Raw genomic sequence first — 17,013 nt, 5'->3', positions numbered from 1 at the left:
AGGGTGGCAGACAGGAATGGTTTGGATGGATCCTCCAGCACTTCTGTCCTGCAGAAGGTGTGGGCTCTCCTAATCCCCACTGTCAGAGACTTTTATTTGAGAGTGCCTGCTGTTTCCAGGTTCAAAAATAATTAGTCTTGTAAAAGAAGAGATTAGGCTGGTGAAGCCCTGGCTGGTTGAATTGTGCTGTTTATGTTGATGGTGGCACATTCTGATGTGGAGGGCATGTTTCTCCCTGGGGCTGGTAGCCAAGGCTGCACTGCTTGTGCCTGCTTTCCAGCTTGCCCAGAAGAAAAAGAAATGCTTCCAGTACTGGTTCATTTATCTTTTTAGCTGTGATTGCAGTCATATTGGTATCACAAGGTTTAGCTTTTGATATTGGTGGAAAATATGAATAAAGCAATTGTGTTCCTGAGTGCTGCTGCTGGTGCTATGGCAGCATTGAGTCACAGCAGTTCACTCTGATATTTTATGTAAAATATGTTTGTGCTCAGTGGATGGCGTCAGTCCTGTTTCCAAGGATGGAGACAATGCTGCAATTGAGACTGGTTTGTATGACACTTAAACCAACTGGTGTTTTCAATTTCTGCTATCAGTGCAACATTGGTGGTGTCTGATTAAAAATATCTCTGCTGTTGCACAGACCTTAACCAGCGCTGTAACATTTTTTTGGGTGGTTGGTAACTAAATCCTACGAGGGCAGAATTGGATCATTGTATCCTTTGCTTCCCACTAAAACTTGGAGCCAACCTTTGGCCTTTCAGCCTGGATGGAGGTTTCATGTGGGGCAAAGGCTGTGTTGGCTCAGCTGAATGCTCCTGGTGAATGATGAGCCAGCATCCCTGAGCTCTGGAATACATTTTTTAGTCAAGAATGGTAATGATTTCTTTTGCAATTTCGTGGAATTGCATCTCTGGTTGCTGCCCCAGAGCTGGGTGTTGGTTTCTTTGGTGAGATATCATCAGCTGCTCGTGCATCTCCTGGTTCTCTGTGGGGCAGTGTGTGTGCAGAATTCCCTCTGTCATTGAGGAAAGCGTTTATAGGGCACAAATTACCTGGAATACCTCAGTGCTTTCTTCTTTGCTCTGCTCTCTCCCTTCTGTGGGTCACAGAGCTGGTTTTGAGGTGGCCAGAGGGTTGGGACTCCCTGGGCTTGTGTTTCTGGACACTTTGCACTCTCTGTGGACATGTTTTCCTTTATAAATTGCATGAAACCTCAATTGCCAGTGCTTTGTTATTAATTGTCCAGCTGGAGTGAGGGAATTCCTCAGGGTGAACAGATCATGGGGTATGAAAGTACTTGCATCAGTACAGCTTGTTCAGCTACCTATCCAAAATAAACAATAACGTAGAGGTGCTGCTACTACTGGTAATGAACTTTCATCTGTGCTGAAAGAGAGGGCAACTATTTCAGCTTTGTACTTGCTGAATAACTTGAGAAGTTGGGTGGCACCTAATATGAAAAGAACAATTGTTTTACCTGGAAAAAATGACAGTTCGTATCCTTGCAGTGTTTCCAAAGTGATGCATGATGTAAACAAAACATTTCATAAGTGCCACTGCTCCAATTGTGCGTTTGCTAGAAGTTACTTAGTGTTTAGAAAGCCTCCCTTGATGCCCAGCTCCCCTGTGAGAAGGATGTGAGAGTTTTGGAGCTGGTTTTTGCCCACGGAGGCCTGAAAGAAGTTGGAAAACAAGTTTTCTTGGGTTAAAGTTTAACTCTGTTATTAGGCAGCTGCCTCTGGCTGCTGGGAATTTACTACACCAGGAGCAGCAGGGTGATTGCAGTGCTGGGGGCAGGAGCTGTGCATTTCACAGACAAATTAGGAGAGCACTGTGGCAGTTTCTCCTGAGCTCCCCTGCAGTTATTAACCAGTTATTTTGCCACACTTCCCCCCCAACTCAGCCATGTGGAAATGTCATTGTACAGTTAATTATTAATGGTGCTCAGGCCTGGAACAGCCTGTGCTGCTCCAGGTTGTCACAGTGTGCCAGGTGGGTCGTGCTGCTGAGTTTGCCTAGCCCCAGAAGGCTGCAGATGTAATTTGGAGAAGTAGAGAGCATTGTTACACCTAGGTGAACATTAGCAAGGTGTTAACCAGAGGTGCATCTGCCTGGTTCCCTGCTCAGTTTCTGTACAGAGAAGTTTGGTTGTGGGGGGAAAAACTGAAGTGCCTCCTGTCTGCTGACATTACTTTGTGAAAATCCACTTGTTAATTTATTTAAAGGAATAAACAACGAATTTATTTAGTTGAAATATATTTGCTTTGTTACTTTGCTCGTACTTTTTTCAGAAGCCCAGAATTCACAGCCTTAACTCTGGTCAGAAGTCTCATGTTTTGTATAGCTTTATGTTTAACGAGCCAGATTTTCCCAGCTCTCTCTGCTTCAAACTAAGAGGACTGGTTCCTTTGAAGGAAGCCTTTCTAGAGGTGGTAACAGAACCCAAAACTCTTCCCTGAACTATTCCCTAGCAGTAAGGTGGGATGCAGCAGCCTCCAGTTGGAGAATACAAGCTGCAGAACTCCAGAGCCAAATTCAGTTTGTGTGTGCCACTGCCTGTGCTGAAGTGGTTACACTTGCTTTGCACTCAGTGAAGGAGAAGAGGACTTTAAAAATAGGTGTGGAGCAATGGACTACATGGACTAAAACCGAAAGTCAAGTGGGGAGTTACTCCAGGGCTGCCTGTGGTACTGTCACCTGGAAATTGCACTTTTCAGACCTTCTGATGCTTTGGTTTGCATCCTGGGGGGGGTCTTGCAGTGCCCAATTCGGTTTTTATTTTAAATTAAATTTAACTGGGAGATGTGCACCAGCTCCTTATGTGTGTTCAGGCTCGAGTAACCTCCCTGAAATGAGCACAGATGATTTTTTTTCTTTCTTTCAGCACCGTTTGTTTGGCTCTACAGATCCCTCTCTTTTTCTGCAGCTGGGCTGTTTAATGTAGGTGCAGTCTGACCTGCTTCAGTTTGTATGAGGAAGCAGAAACAGTCTCACTAACAAGTATGCAGAAGGATGTATGAACTCAGTGAAATGTTTTGTGGCAGGGGAAAAGAAAAATCCACTCTCTGCTAGGTGAAAATGTGCTGTGTATTTTTTTCTTTTGCTGGGAGTCCTGGTTTAAAAAAAAAAAAGGCAACAAAAAACCTGCAACACAGTAAGTCTATTCTTTCAGGTGTAGCTGCTATCCATAGGATTGTATTGTAATCCAAATACCTCAAAATAGTTTAAAAAAAAGCTTCTGAACTCCACAAACAAATCAACCCAGTAAGAAAAACAGAACCAAAAAACCAAACCATCCTCAACCACAAAAAAATCCACAACCCCAAACCAACAAAAATCCCTTAAAACACAGCAGTGCTGTTACAGTAGAGGGTGTTGTGGTATTTTCCCTTTCTCTTCAAGGTTTTTTGTGCAGCTTTGCTGTCTGTGGGGGTTTGTTTTCATCTGTTTGGGGGGAAGTCAGTTCTGTTTATCAACTTAGCTTCTCAAAGGCCTCCAGCAGCTGCTTGTATTGGATAGCTCCATGCTGTTCTGATGGGTTTCATTGCATATAGGTTGGGTAGAGTGTGCTTCTGTCTGAAATGTCTTCTGAACACTATGAGTGTGTGGCGCAGGTCTTTAAGAAGTGTCAGGTGTAGGATGCTGCAGAGTTTTATGTGCCTGTTTCACAGGATTCACTGCTTATGTGAAGATACTGTAGCTTCTCCAAATGACATTGGCATCTAGAAGTGTGTGTTTAGAAAAAGACCAGCAAAATGATGGGAGTTGTGAAGAAGTGTTTAGGGGAAGGTAAAAAATATGATGATTGTACAAGTCTGTTTTTGTGTGGAGTAAAATTTTATTTTATTAGTTTAGTCTGTGCTGATTGTATCAAAGGCTGTTCCAGGGTATGTTATCTGTTCCATTTAATGGTCAATTTTCTTTTTTTTTTTTTTTTTTTTTTTGAGTTGGTAAAAATGTTCTTGTAATAACTCAGTAAACACTTCTTATCTGTGAACAGAGCTGTTAGTGTGGTTGGAGTTCAGGGTCGTGGAGTTAGTCCTGTAAGAAACACACTAACCCCAAAAGATGATAGTCTAGTTTTTCTTATCCAGCTGAAGTTAGTATTGAAGAAAAAGCTGGGGTTGTGTTCCTCCAGACCTTCTGGACTGGTTTGAGCAGCAAGAGCTCTAGAAAATTTACACATTTTTACATGCCAGTGGTCCTCACAGGCTCAGGTGAGGATTTGAGTGAACCTCTGGTCCCTCTGGTTCTCCTCGTGCTGGACTGTCCTGTCTTCCAAAACCATCCTTAATTTCAGTGTAGCTTTTTCAAAGTACTTATCATCATCATTAGGTGCCCTCAGCTTTGGTGACCTGCTTCCACAGGAAAATGTCTTCTCCAGAAGTTCAGTGGAGCGGGATTTTTGCTGTTAGGTAGATCCAGGGCAGACTGACCTGCTGGGGCTGCTGCAGCTTGGCCAGGTTGTCACCTGTGGGCCAGGTGTCCTCAGTCCCTCCTGCCTGGAGGTGCATGGGACTTGTTCCTGCCCAGCATTTGGGTTTGTCTGTCAGGAAAGTGATTCTGGTCATCTGAACCCCCCTGTCAGCAAACTGGGATAACACACTAGTGTGTCCTTGAGAAGTTTCTTTGCTTTGAAGTGTAAATGGTTTTTGAGTTTGAATATCTTGTTTCAAGCACACATGTGTCAAAAAGTAAGGGGATTGCGATGAACAAGCAGGCAGAGTATTTTGTAGTGGGAACCTCTGAAAGGTTTTAAGAAGAAAACCCCCAAGGATTATTTTGATATTTTAGTGTCTTTGGCAGGTCTGATATTTGAGTCCTGTCAGAACTGGAGGAATAGTAAGGTGCTGATAGAAGGTTGGGCTTGGCTTGAGCTGTGCAGGTGCCACTGGAAGCTCCAGAGGGGCTTGCATGTATGTGTTTTCTGGGGCAGTCAGTGAGGTCTGAATTTTGGATTTCTAAATAATATGATCAGGATACGTGATTTATTTAAATATAATTATGATAGATCTCCTAGTCAACAGTAATGTTTATGCACCTTGTAATGGGGCACATTATTTAAGTGAAAAGTCAAGAGCTTGAGGAATTTTTTCCTGTGTTTTGAGGTTAATAGTTAGTGTTAAATCCTTGGTGTGGAGCAGGAGGCCAGTGGCAGTCCCATCATGTTTGGTGGCAGAAGAGCCCAGCTGTTTCCTAGCTGTCTCCAGCTTTCTACATCGTCTGGCTCTGAGAAAACAGCTTTGGGAAGGAGAAGGCTTTGAAGTTTTCTTCTGCAGCTGGGACAAAATCCATTAGAGGATTCTAAACTGAGGTGTTTGTATGATTATTTTAATTGCTCTTAAGATATCTAAATGTTCATTTGCATAAATCAAGTCACAGCTTCAGAATAATTATGCTGTGCTTTTGGTTAGTTTTCATTTGATCAGAGTCACTGCAATGTCTAGCTCAAGTTTTATGTGACTCATCTGCAATTTAAATACCTATTACCAGAATTTTCATGTACTTGGTACGATTAAGTGATCTAATTAAGGTATTATTGTATTGAATTTGTCTCTGGGAGCTGATCAGACTGGTATAAACCATAATTTCCCTGACACCTTGTAGTCCCTCTGGGGTCCATCCAGAGCCTTTTCCTTAGTATTTAGCTTAACTACAAGACCGTTTAAGGCTGGTGTTTGACGGGTCTGGAAGGGGACACTGGGTCAGTGCATAGAGGACACCTGGAAGGTAAATTCAGTGCCTCTAGCCCCATGGCTCTGTCACTGATACAGGAATTTCTGCAGCGGGTTGGAGTAGAGCTCAAGGAAAGCACCTGCCTTTGGTGAATGGATTAGGTTACTGTACATGTAAGTTACTGGAACCTTGTCGTTGTTTATGTGTACATACCCATGCCCCCTGAGCTATTTTGGGCCCCATCACATGGCTTGATCACTTTCATTTTCGTCCCAGTGAAATTCTTTGGTCTGTGGCCGTTGTGACAGTTGTCTGTTCTCAGAAGCTTGCTGGTGTTTACAGTGAATAGGTTAGATTCCTTGTGGAACAGGTAGCATTGACTCACAATTATCAACTCCTGAATTATTTTTTGCTGTCGTCGTTGGACATCTGAATTGGTTTTCCAGTTGTGTTACTGAGCACTGTGCTGCTTTTGTGTGTAGAAGTGGTGGGAGGTTTTAAATGAAAGTTGAATTTAACAGCACAAAGGTAGGACCCCTGTTTGAAAAATGCCATGCAGTGCTGTGCTGCAGCCTGTCTCAGTCCTGTGCAACCAGCTCAAGCACTTAACTGCAGGAACCTGCTGCTGCTAAAGTCCTCCTGTGGGCACTGGCAAAGTGTGAGGGCCTTGTTCTGCCAGAAGAAACTTAATATAAAACAACTTTAGACCAGCTCATTTGGAGAACATAATTGTGTCCTGATTTTTCTTTTAGAAGTAGCAGCTGCTGGAAAGCTTGGGAATGCGCACAATTTTCACTTGTTTTTTTCTTTTCCTCTCCCCCTGTAGGTATGGCCTCACAAGTCTTGGTCTATCCACCATATGTTTATCAAACCCAGTCAAGTGCCTTTTGTAGTGTGAAGAAACTCAAACTAGAACCAAGCAGTTGCGTGTACCACGAAAGAACCTACCCGCAAATCTATGTGAATGGTAAAAACTTTGGAATTTCTCCCCACAGGGTTAGTACTTTCTTTCAGACTAAAAACCCATTTGATAGACCTCGAGGACAGAGCTTTTGGTTGCAGTCAAATGCCGTTGCTTTAAAAAATACTGCAGGTGCTACAAAAGCAGCGTTGGCAGCGTGGGCGCAGCAACCGCAGCCGGAGGCGGCCGGGACGCAGGGAAGCCGCGGGGATCTCCTGGAGGGAGCCCAGCGATGCGGGCTGAAGCGTAAGAGCGAGGAGCTGGAGAACCAGAGCAGCGCGATGCAGATCGTTGACGAGCTGTCCATCCTGCCTGCCATGCTGCAGAGCGGCGTGGCCAACCCCGTGACGGTGGTGGCCACGGCCGCCGCCTCCAAGCAGGGCGGCACCGGCGGCGATGGGGATTACCAGCTGGTGCAGCACGAGGTGCTGTGCTCCGTGAAAAACACCTACGAGGTTCTCGACTTCCTGGGACGAGGGACCTTTGGGCAAGTGGTCAAGTGCTGGAAAAGGGGGACGAACGAGATCGTGGCAATCAAAATCTTGAAGAATCACCCTTCGTACGTGCGCCAAGGGCAGATAGAAGTGAGCATCTTAGCGAGGCTGAGCACTGAGAATGCTGATGAGTTTAACTTTGTGAGAGCCTACGAATGCTTTCAGCATCGTAACCACACCTGCCTGGTTTTTGAGATGTTGGAACAGAACTTGTACGACTTCCTGAAACAAAACAAATTCAGCCCTCTGCAACTGAAAGTAATAAGGCCTATTCTGCAACAGGTGGCCACTGCACTGAAAAAACTCAAAAGTCTGGGTTTAATCCATGCTGACCTCAAACCAGAGAACATTATGTTGGTGGATCCTGTTCGGCAGCCTTACCGGGTCAAAGTCATAGACTTTGGGTCTGCCAGCCATGTATCAAAGACTATTTGTTCAACTTATTTACAATCTCGGTATTACAGGTAGGTGTCTAATACTTTGATTTTTTTACCTGTTATGGAACAAGGTTTTAGCATTTCTTAAAATCAGTGGCTTAAATAATTGCTCCTCCAGGTAACTAGTAATGGTTTGGAAAAGATAAAACCATCTAGGAATGTGAGAGTTCTGTAGTTGGTTGCCATTTTGAATGTGAATACTTGCTTTGAATATTTTTATAGTCTTGTCTTTTTCCTGGAAGTATGTTTTGTGTTGTTCTCTGAAGCCATCACTTACTGCTATTTTGAGACCTCTGAGACTGTTTAAAAGGAAAAAAAAAAAAATTATCTTTCGCTTGCTTGTTTGGGATGTCTTTCCAGCCTTCCCAACATGATGGATTTTTTTTTCCTGTAAGCAGCTGGACAGTGTCCTAGAAGTGCCATGTTTCTGTATCCTGTTGCCAAAGATTATGTAAATGCCTCTGTTTTTCTCCAGCACTTGTAAATATTTTCCCTAGTTCTTAGAAACTCCATTCTGTCTGAGTGCCTTCAGCAGCTGTGGACTTCAGTAAACTTCTGGAGTTAGGGAGTGATACGATGCTTAAATGTTTAGGGTGATACCAGAAGGGTGTTCAAAGTGATTTTGGTGTATGGTTGCATTTAACTTTTGCCTGAAAATGGGTGTATGTTTTCAATACTTTGTTTGGTTTTTTTTTTTAAGCTTTCTTTGAATAGTTACCCAATCTGCCTGGCATTTAAAAATTACCAATATTTAGTCCTTTTGTTTTCCTTATGAGCTAAACTTGTCTTGATTGAAGATCTTTCAGTTCTGCTTTGCATCACTGGCAGTAGTATGTGCTGTGTATTGCCCATCTGCTGATTGAGTAAGAAGCTAGTAAACTAGGACAATGAGTACTTGGAAGAAAATTTTAAATATTTTACAGCTATTCATGCTGGAAAGGAAAACTTGTGCACTGCAATTCTAGGCTTGATGAAATTAGTGATTGGAGTTCATGCCAGAGGAATCTATTTTTTGACTGTAGCTTGTAAACAAGAACACTTCATGTACAGTGCTCACATAAAATATTCTAATTCATCACCTGCACTCTCTATTACTTAATTGCAAACTGCAGCAGAGGATTTAAAAACTTCATGAAGTTCATCAGCAGAAAACTAAATTGGGAAATGTTATGGATTGATGCATGTTTACATTATACAAAAATATATGTGAGAGGGAATGAAAAGTTAAGTAAGTTGGGAGTTAATTTTGGTGTAAAAGCTGTGATAAATTTTTGTGTAAAATCAAAAGATACTCTGGTTTTGGGCCTGTCAGGACAAATCAGGCCAGGTTTGCAAAGATGGCAGAAGTTCTGAGAGGCTCTGGACAAGTGCAAAGGTCTTCTCACCTTGAGCTGGTCTGTGCAGAATCAGCATCCAGCAGATACTCAAGGTCTGAGAATGTTTCCCTACCTATTTTGGCTTTTTTATTATTGAAGCAATTACAGATTATTGTGAGCTATTGCCATTTTTCACTCCTTTCTCCCCAAGAGCAGAGGGGAGACTGGGGACAGCCAGGCTGGGTGGTCCTATTGCAGTACTTCAGCCTCAGCTAACTCCTTTCAGCATTTTTTTTCTGGTTCAGATGCCTCAATAGGCAAGATATTGTTGTTTTTTTAGTTCCCTACATAAAAATGCAGTAGCTGTAGTTGTGTTTTACTTGGCTTGATGTTGCTTTGCAGCTCTCAGTAGAATTCTGGCACACTTAAGGGTTTGGGCAGGTCCATTGCTGGCAGGATCAACGTACAACTCCTTGGCATTTTGGATGCTTGCATTACACTCAAATGTGACTTAGTGGAGTTCCCTGTGGGTATTTATTCAAATATATCATCCCCCAAGAATAAGATAAGGTTTGTGTGTGCATATACTTGTCTTGCCTCAATGCTCTTGAATGATATCGGCTCATATGTGTGTGCACCTAAAATTTCCTAATTATTAAGTTATGCTTAAGTGCTTTGTAAATATTCAGGTTTCAGTAGATCATATTCTTTGTTTTGTATAGTTTTGTAATTCTTCTATAAAGTAGGATATAAGTCAGAAATGTTTGAAAATAAAAAGAAGAAAAATGGTTAGGGTCCATTTACTTGAATTTTTTTTTAATATCTAAATATTGGTTGAGATAACTTTGAAAAAACAAACCACCAAACAACTATACTTCAAAATTACTTTCAACAGAAGTTTTTACTTCTGGACAGGTTTTCAACATGCTGGATTTCATCATGGACGTGTAGTTCTCTACCAGTTGTGTGATTCAAACTGGCTTTGTGTAGACTGGAAGTTCCTCAAAATTTCTTTTTGCTCCGTTGGAAGCACCAGACTAGTGCAAATAATAGCAGAAAATAGGGATTTGATTAAAAAAATCTTTTAAAAGCTTTTAAAATAGATGAAACTGGGGAAATTTGAATTGAAAAGTCTTACAGAAGAATTTGAAGGGCCTTGAGAGAATATCTTGTTTTGAGATGTCATTTGTTTTAAGAGAGGTTGTGCTTTTGGCCAATCAAATAAGGAGCAGTTATACATAAAATATAACTGTACTTAAATGCTTTTTGTATTAGAAGAGCCTGGGAGTGATAGTGCAGGTTTGACCTGTTTGACTGTGACATGTCAAAACAAGTTTTACAAAACTGAGTAAAGAGAAAAGGTTGTTTGTTGGTGGTGCTTTTTGGTTTTATTTTGTTTTTTTTTTCTCCCCTGGTCTGATCATTACTTGTGTTTTTTTGTTCCTGGGATCAGAGTGAACTAATGATCATGAGAATGGAGAATGCCTCAATGTCCAGGATTAAATAAATAATCCTATTTTGTTTATATACAGCCTATATAAATAAAATAGCTGTTTATTTTGAATTCTAGTCTCACTATTTTGCATCTGTAAGAGGAAGTGAGTAATGAGTTGGAAAAATGAGTAATAAGAGGATTAGGACTTAAAGAGGGGAACATTATGTAGCCAGGTGAATGGATAATGGGCTGGCTTACCTTGCCTATAGCAGCAGGAGAGGTGACCTAATGATAATTGGAAATATTAGGGTACTTTTGTATGAGGAGAGCTCCTAAACACGTGAGACTAACTGGATTTTAAAAGGGTATAAGCAAGCAGAAAAATGGACACAGACTGTATGGAGTGATAATGACTTGATGTTTTCCTGTTTCTGTTTCAGCTTTGACAAGCAAAGAGAAAATAAGAAAATGGTTAAAAGAAGTATGAAAAATAGATTTGACATTTTGTTACCTTTTGGGAAGCTCCTCTTTGTTGTATTGCTAGAAATTGTTGAGTATGGATATGAATAAATACTAGCTACAATTCGCTGTCTGAAGTCAGAGATTATTTTTTTTATTTGTTTCAAAGATCAGATGTTATTCTCAATGCTCTTTCCCTGAAAGGCAGTGTCTGTGCTTACATGCTCTTTTTATGCTGGTCTGGATTTTAATAGCTGTGGACTAGAGAGATCTGGTATTTGAAGCCCTTTTCTGCTTCTGGCCTCACACATTAAGACTGCTGACCTTTTATGAGTGATCTAAGGAGGTAAATAACTAAGCAGTGTGTACTTTTTCAAAAGAAAATACGCTTACATGCAGCGTAGGTGATGAAGCTTTTGTCATTTATGGAAATGGTATGAGCAGTGTGTTGCTCTCCTTTTGGTCAACTGTGCCCCAAATCATGAGAAGGGGAGTGTTGCATCCCAAATGGAAAGCAGTGCAGGCTGTGGAGGAGGAGAATCAAAGCATCTGTTTCTAAGTCTGGTCTCTTGTGCTCATCTGGCAAGGCAGAAAGTTCTCCCAGGGCATGGTGTTTCTCTCTGGAAGTGATTTTTCCTTGTTTTGGCTCTTTCTTGAGGTGAGATGCATTTGGGAAAGCTGGTATGAGAAGAGAGGCTTCAGAATGGCTGTCTGCAATTAGCAGTAGCGTCCAAGAGGAGTGGAGTGAAATGGTCAAGGTGCTGCTGTCCATCTGCGTCAGGGAGCCAGGTTACTTTCCTTCTTTCCTTTCTGTTGCCATGGGAAGCAGTGGCCCTCTCAGTATATGGCACTCAGGGGGAACTCTTCAGGGAATTACTGCTCAGTTTTTTTTTCCAAGGGGAATCACCTTTGTATTGATTTAATTTGGGTTCCCTTCCTGAGGGGATTTGAAAATTGAGTCTTCAGTAATCCTTACCAAACTCATCATTCATCAAATCCCTGTAGCACTGTGGATCTGACAGTAGCCATTGAGTGTGCTACTTCATTGCAGGATCCTGCAGCACAGCCCCCAAAAGGAGTTCAACAGTGGCTCAGCACCAGCCCCTGTGGCTGCCTCCATGGTTATTTCACCTCCTGTCTCCAAGGAAAACATCATCACCTTTGTGCTGTGTCAGATTATATTGCTGGTAGAGTGCAGCTGGAAGCTTGACTGAAAATGTGTTTTGAGGATAAATGATGCCTTGTGCAGGCTGCCCTAGAGCAGAGGCTGGACAGAGCTACAGAATAAAGCAGGGATTGATTCAAAGCATCTCCTCCATGGATCCACCTTGGGCAGCACCAGAGCCCAGCCAGGGCTGCACCCAAGATGACCCAAAATGGCCCCAAAATGCACGAGCGCTCCCGGGCTCTCTCCCTGGGATCAGTTCTGCTCCATTTGCACCTTGCAGTTCATTGTCCCATTCCAGCTTTAGCCCAGACACTCCCACCCTGCCTGTTTTTCTCTCTGCAGCCCACGGGGTTTGTGCTCTGGGGCTGAGATTGGGATCATTTGTCCTTGGTGCCCAGCTGGAGCAGGAATTGTTTTGTCTCCCTGCTCTGTGCACAGAGCTCACCATCCCTGAATGTGAAGCCCAGACCCACCCACTAAAGCAGCACAGAATTTGGAAAATATAAAAGCTGAAACCTGAGGCATCATAATCCATTGGTTTCCCATCCAAAGGGTGTTCCTTTAGGCATCCAGGGATCTGCAGGCAAACTGTCGTTTAGCATAGCCAGATTCATTGGGAAAACAAAGCGAGTGGGAAGCAATATAAATGATGTCCAGATTAAACTGGGCACCAGCTGGACCCCATAGTCTGCTGGGCAGCTGCAGTGGTGTGGCAGAATGGAAGGTGTCTGGTTAGTAAGAGATGCTCCTAGCTCAGAAATGTTTTTCTGTTCCCCGCTGGTGACAGCAGTAAAATACGATCCTGGGTATTCAGCAGTGCACTCATAAGGAAAAGCAAGTGATGTGAGTAGGTGCACTCAGTGCAGTCACCCCATTCCAGAGCTGGACAGTGATATTCTCCCTCCAGCCTTCCAACTAAGGGTAGTGCCTAATCAACAGACTCGTTCCAGACAAAATGCCAAATGTCAATAGTGTTGCAATGGAGCTCAGAGAGATGGAAAAATCGCTGTTGGATGTATTCCTGGTGGCTGACAGCAGGCTTTTCCCCTCTCCTTCTCTTACCCTCCTCTCCCATGAAGATCAGAGAGGACAGAGGAAAAGTGATAATATTTGTGTTCTGTGGTCATGACGCTGTTTTCACTTGCCCAGTCAGTTCTGCTGCAGCTCAAAGAGCGATTTGGTCTGATATGGGCCCTTCTGTTTTAAAGGGTTTTGGAAGGAGAATAAAGTAGTTGAGCTGTGTGGTTTAATTACTACCCCTGTGCTGGGCTCAGCAAGGGCTCTGTGCGTGCTCTGAGGCCGTTGCAGCAGGACAGCTTGTTATTTATGAGTTTTGCAGCTTCATGCTAAGTTTCAGAATAAATCACCCTCAGCTTATGCTGGTTTTTTCTCCCCTCAACTTTATGCAATATACTTGACTTCTTGTTCTCCTTTCTTACATGCATTCCTTCAAAATTAGAAAAAAATATTCTCATGGCCATGAATTCCCAGAGAGGCTTGTTTTCTCCCCGGCCTTTGTAACTTGGTCCTTGTCACTCCAGGGACTCCTGGGAACACAGAGTGACAGTGCCTCTCCCTGGAGTGGGATTTGGAAATTGAATGTTTTCTCTCTGTAGGTTGGGCTTGTCAGCAGGATGGGTTGTTACGGCTCAGTGACACAACCGTCGCATCCCAGCAGACTATTATCTTCCCCTAAGGTTGGATCAGCATACAACTTCTGTATGTTTCAAATAGCAGTTAAAAACCTACCTACAAATAAACATATCTCTTCATACAGCTTTTCTTTAAAGCTGTGAGCAAGGGGAGAAGCTGTGAAAACTGACATCTCGGGAAGCAACTGCCTTTACAAGTTCACCCATTGCTGTTGCATACTTGAAGCTTCTAAATGGGCTTTATCTAGAGTGGGGTGTCTCGGTGTTTTTTCTCTTTTCGCAATGCCTAGAACTCTTGCTCAGTGTTTATTAAATTTTGGGGTTGATAAGTTTAAATGAGAAGCAAAGCCCTGTTAAACAATTGATTTTTCTGTCAGTTTGGGAAGCGTGGTGCGAGAACAAGCTAAAAATGCCTCTGTAAACAACTTCCACTTCAACATGCTAGCAGATGTTATTCTATCACTTTGAACTGTGCATCACTGAAGTGTATTGGGATATCTTAAAATAGTCAGGGGTGCTGGCCAGGAACGGTAGACTTCTATAGATGGTGAGGCTGTTTCGCTGCTGCAGTGAAATAAGCCAGAAGTACATGCTGCTGAGGTCGTTGACTTGCTCAAGGTCAGCCTGTTCAAAGTCAGCTGCTCTGCTGTGAGCATGCTTGCAGTCAGGGGTATATATAAGAGAGTCCTGATAATGTAAGGAATTGCTGTTACAAGTGAATTGGGACACTTCACAATTTTTTTCCCCCTCCTCTTTAAAGTCGCAGAGCTGCGGCTGCTGGTTGATTTCCTTATCGGCGCAAACGGAACTTAATGTCAAGATAAGCCTTTGTGGCTTGTGTCTGTGAACAAATTGTTTTATTGATTTGGCAAGACTTTGTTTGTACTTTTTGCATACTGTTCATTAATTGTTTTATTGAATTCCTGTTTTAAACTTCATGATTAATAGGGCCAAACAAAAACCATTACGAGTATCATCCAGGAGTGGCAATCTTAACTCATCATAACTTCATTTTTATGTAGCTGTTTGATAACAAATGCATTTTCAATTCTCTCATTATTTTCTAGTCAACATAACGTGGTCTCTAATACCTTATTATTCTCTGTTCATAGAAGCAGAAAACGAGAGTAGATTTTTTTGGTAATGGTGTGGTTTTTTGGTTTCATGTTTGGGATTTTTTTTTTTTGTAATTCCGTAGAAAAGAGTGTCAGGGTTGCTGTTATTTTGCAAGTGTTTTTTTTTTTTTTTAATCTTCTCTGAAGATCCATAGGAGAATCACGAGGATGGGAGTGGATGAAATGCCATCCAGCCTTCATGTTGGGTTTTTTCCTGAGCTAGAGATTTTCTGAGTAACATAAACTGGGATAACACATGGAGCATTTGAAGGTACCATATACCTGCTGGAGATTCTAGTAATGTCAGCCCAGATTTCAAGTTAATTATGATGGCTGGAGCAGCAATGTGAATCAGAGTTAAGATAAGGGTTCTCTTAGTCTTTAGGTTGCTTCAGTTTAACAGAAGGGAAATTCTTTCATGATTTTCAAGGCAAAAGAGCTCTTGGTTCTTGCTATATTTAATTTCTGCTGAGCTTGAATGATAGACCTGTTTGCCACGGCTAAAGTTTTGGGAAGCAGCTTTTATTTTTCACACATGAAAATAGATCTACTGAAATGTGATCCTTTTTTTTTTTTCACTGCTCTGATATTTAAGTCCCAAAGATCTGTTCCTCGTACGTGAGCGTGGCTATATCAGATAACTCACTTGCAGAAAATATCAGTGGTAGCTGCAGTGCTACCATTTGTAAATGCTAATATTTGTAAATATGGTGACAAATGGCTCCCACTGTGGGGCTCCTGTGAGAATATGGCTTTGCTGGTGTAGGAGCAGGTAGGACTAGATGTGAATCAAGGTGGTGGAAAGCCAAGCCTCTGCTCCTGCACCTGGCATCCTTGGCTATAGGGGAGAGCTGTTCTGTGGGTGGAGGCTCCTTCTGCATCCATGGCTTCCTCCAGGAGTGAGGAGGATGGAGCAGATGTGTTGGAAGTCTGTTACCTGGAAAATCAAGCAGCTTGAGCGAGTGCAAATGGATGTGTGAGCATGTTTTACACTCACGTGGAGTCAGACCAAAACCAGGAATAAAAATACCAGGGGATTAAAAACCAAAACACTGACAAGAGAAGAGACCTTTTGTGAATTTCAGGCACTGATTGGAAAGTGGTATTGGTGTCTAGGATAGAAATAACTGTTTGGGATGCAATTAAGTAGAATTCAAGTTTGTATGAATATAAATGGCCTGAAATGTCTGGACTGTTAAATTTTACACTGTATATTTGAATATTGGTCCTACAGTGCTAGCTAATGTTTTCAAGGTTTTTTTTTCTTTTTATTTGGCTGTTAAAACAGCTTCTAAAAAGTGAAATGGGATTAGAGGGCTGGGAGAAACAAGCCAAAAGCATTTCACAGATAAGGTGTTCAAGCAGTTGCATTTTGAGACTATGATGTTACCTTAAGAACATTTCCCCCCTTTGTAAATACCAAGGTTGTTTCAGTTGTCCCAGGACAGCACAGCAGTCTCCCACAAAATATCGTCTCTTTATGTGATTACCTTTTTTCAGAATTGCGCTGTTGAATTTTCATTAGTATTTGAATGCTTTCTTGGATGCTTTTGAGAATGATAGGGTCTTACCCTTGTAGTGCATCTTTAGGTATTCAAAATGTTAAAAGCACACAATGAAATCTTTCACAAGAGTACACTTTGTTTCAAGTGCAATGCACAAAACCTTTTTAAATGTTGAAGATTCAAAATTAGTGTGAATTTAAAATGTATTTTAATTGCCCCAAATTGATTCCAGGAATTGAAGTGAAACAGATTTTACCATTATTTTTGTTACTTTCTCTCAATAAAACTTAGTTCCCTGATAACTTTCAAACATGTTCAAGTCATGGCTTCTTTGAAAAACTGCAGGCACCACTTCACTTATGTACAAGGCTTTTGTATAAATACAACACTACATGAAGCTTTTAAACTGCATATTACTGTTGTTTTATCAACTGAAAAACTGTTAGGGTGTGCTGTAGGTCATAGATCAGTACTAGTACTTGATACTTGCCAAAAAGATATGCTGCCAAAAGCCAGGATATTTACACTAATAGTATTTGGATGTTGTTCTTCGTGCCTTTTTTTTTGAAACCCAGTTAATGTTTAAATTTTTGAGTTCCTGATTTCCACACTCTTTCACTGCTTGCTATCCAACCAAGATCTAGTTGTGTTTTAAAATATAAATTATGCTTTATGTCTACACGTATTTTGTTGAAACACCTTGAAGTATTCTTCAAGAATACAATGTCTCCCCTGCATCTCTTCTCCAGGCTAAACCCTCCCAGCTCTCTCAGCTGCTCCTCATAGGATTTA

At 41.9% G+C, this 17,013-nt stretch overlaps 1 protein-coding gene across 4 annotated transcripts in view; it reads left to right on the top strand.

Annotated features, from left to right (window-relative positions):
- HIPK3 (homeodomain interacting protein kinase 3) overlaps window positions 1–17,013 on the top strand; it is a 69,153-nt gene that overhangs the window by 8,789 nt on the left and 43,351 nt on the right. For all 4 annotated transcript variants that reach the window (XM_058026229.1, XM_058026227.1, XM_058026228.1 and 1 more), the window contains exon 2: window positions 6,506–7,598. In XM_058026229.1, the coding sequence (XP_057882212.1) occupies window positions 6,508–7,598 (1,091 nt within the window). In that variant the 5' untranslated portion in view covers window positions 6,506–6,507. The remainder of the gene's footprint in view (window positions 1–6,505; window positions 7,599–17,013) is intronic.

Source organism: Melospiza georgiana, chromosome 6 (assembly GCF_028018845.1).
Source record: "Melospiza georgiana isolate bMelGeo1 chromosome 6, bMelGeo1.pri, whole genome shotgun sequence".
Classification (NCBI taxonomy): domain Eukaryota; kingdom Metazoa; phylum Chordata; class Aves; order Passeriformes; family Passerellidae; genus Melospiza; species Melospiza georgiana.
This window is presented reverse-complemented; position numbering and strand designations above follow the sequence as displayed.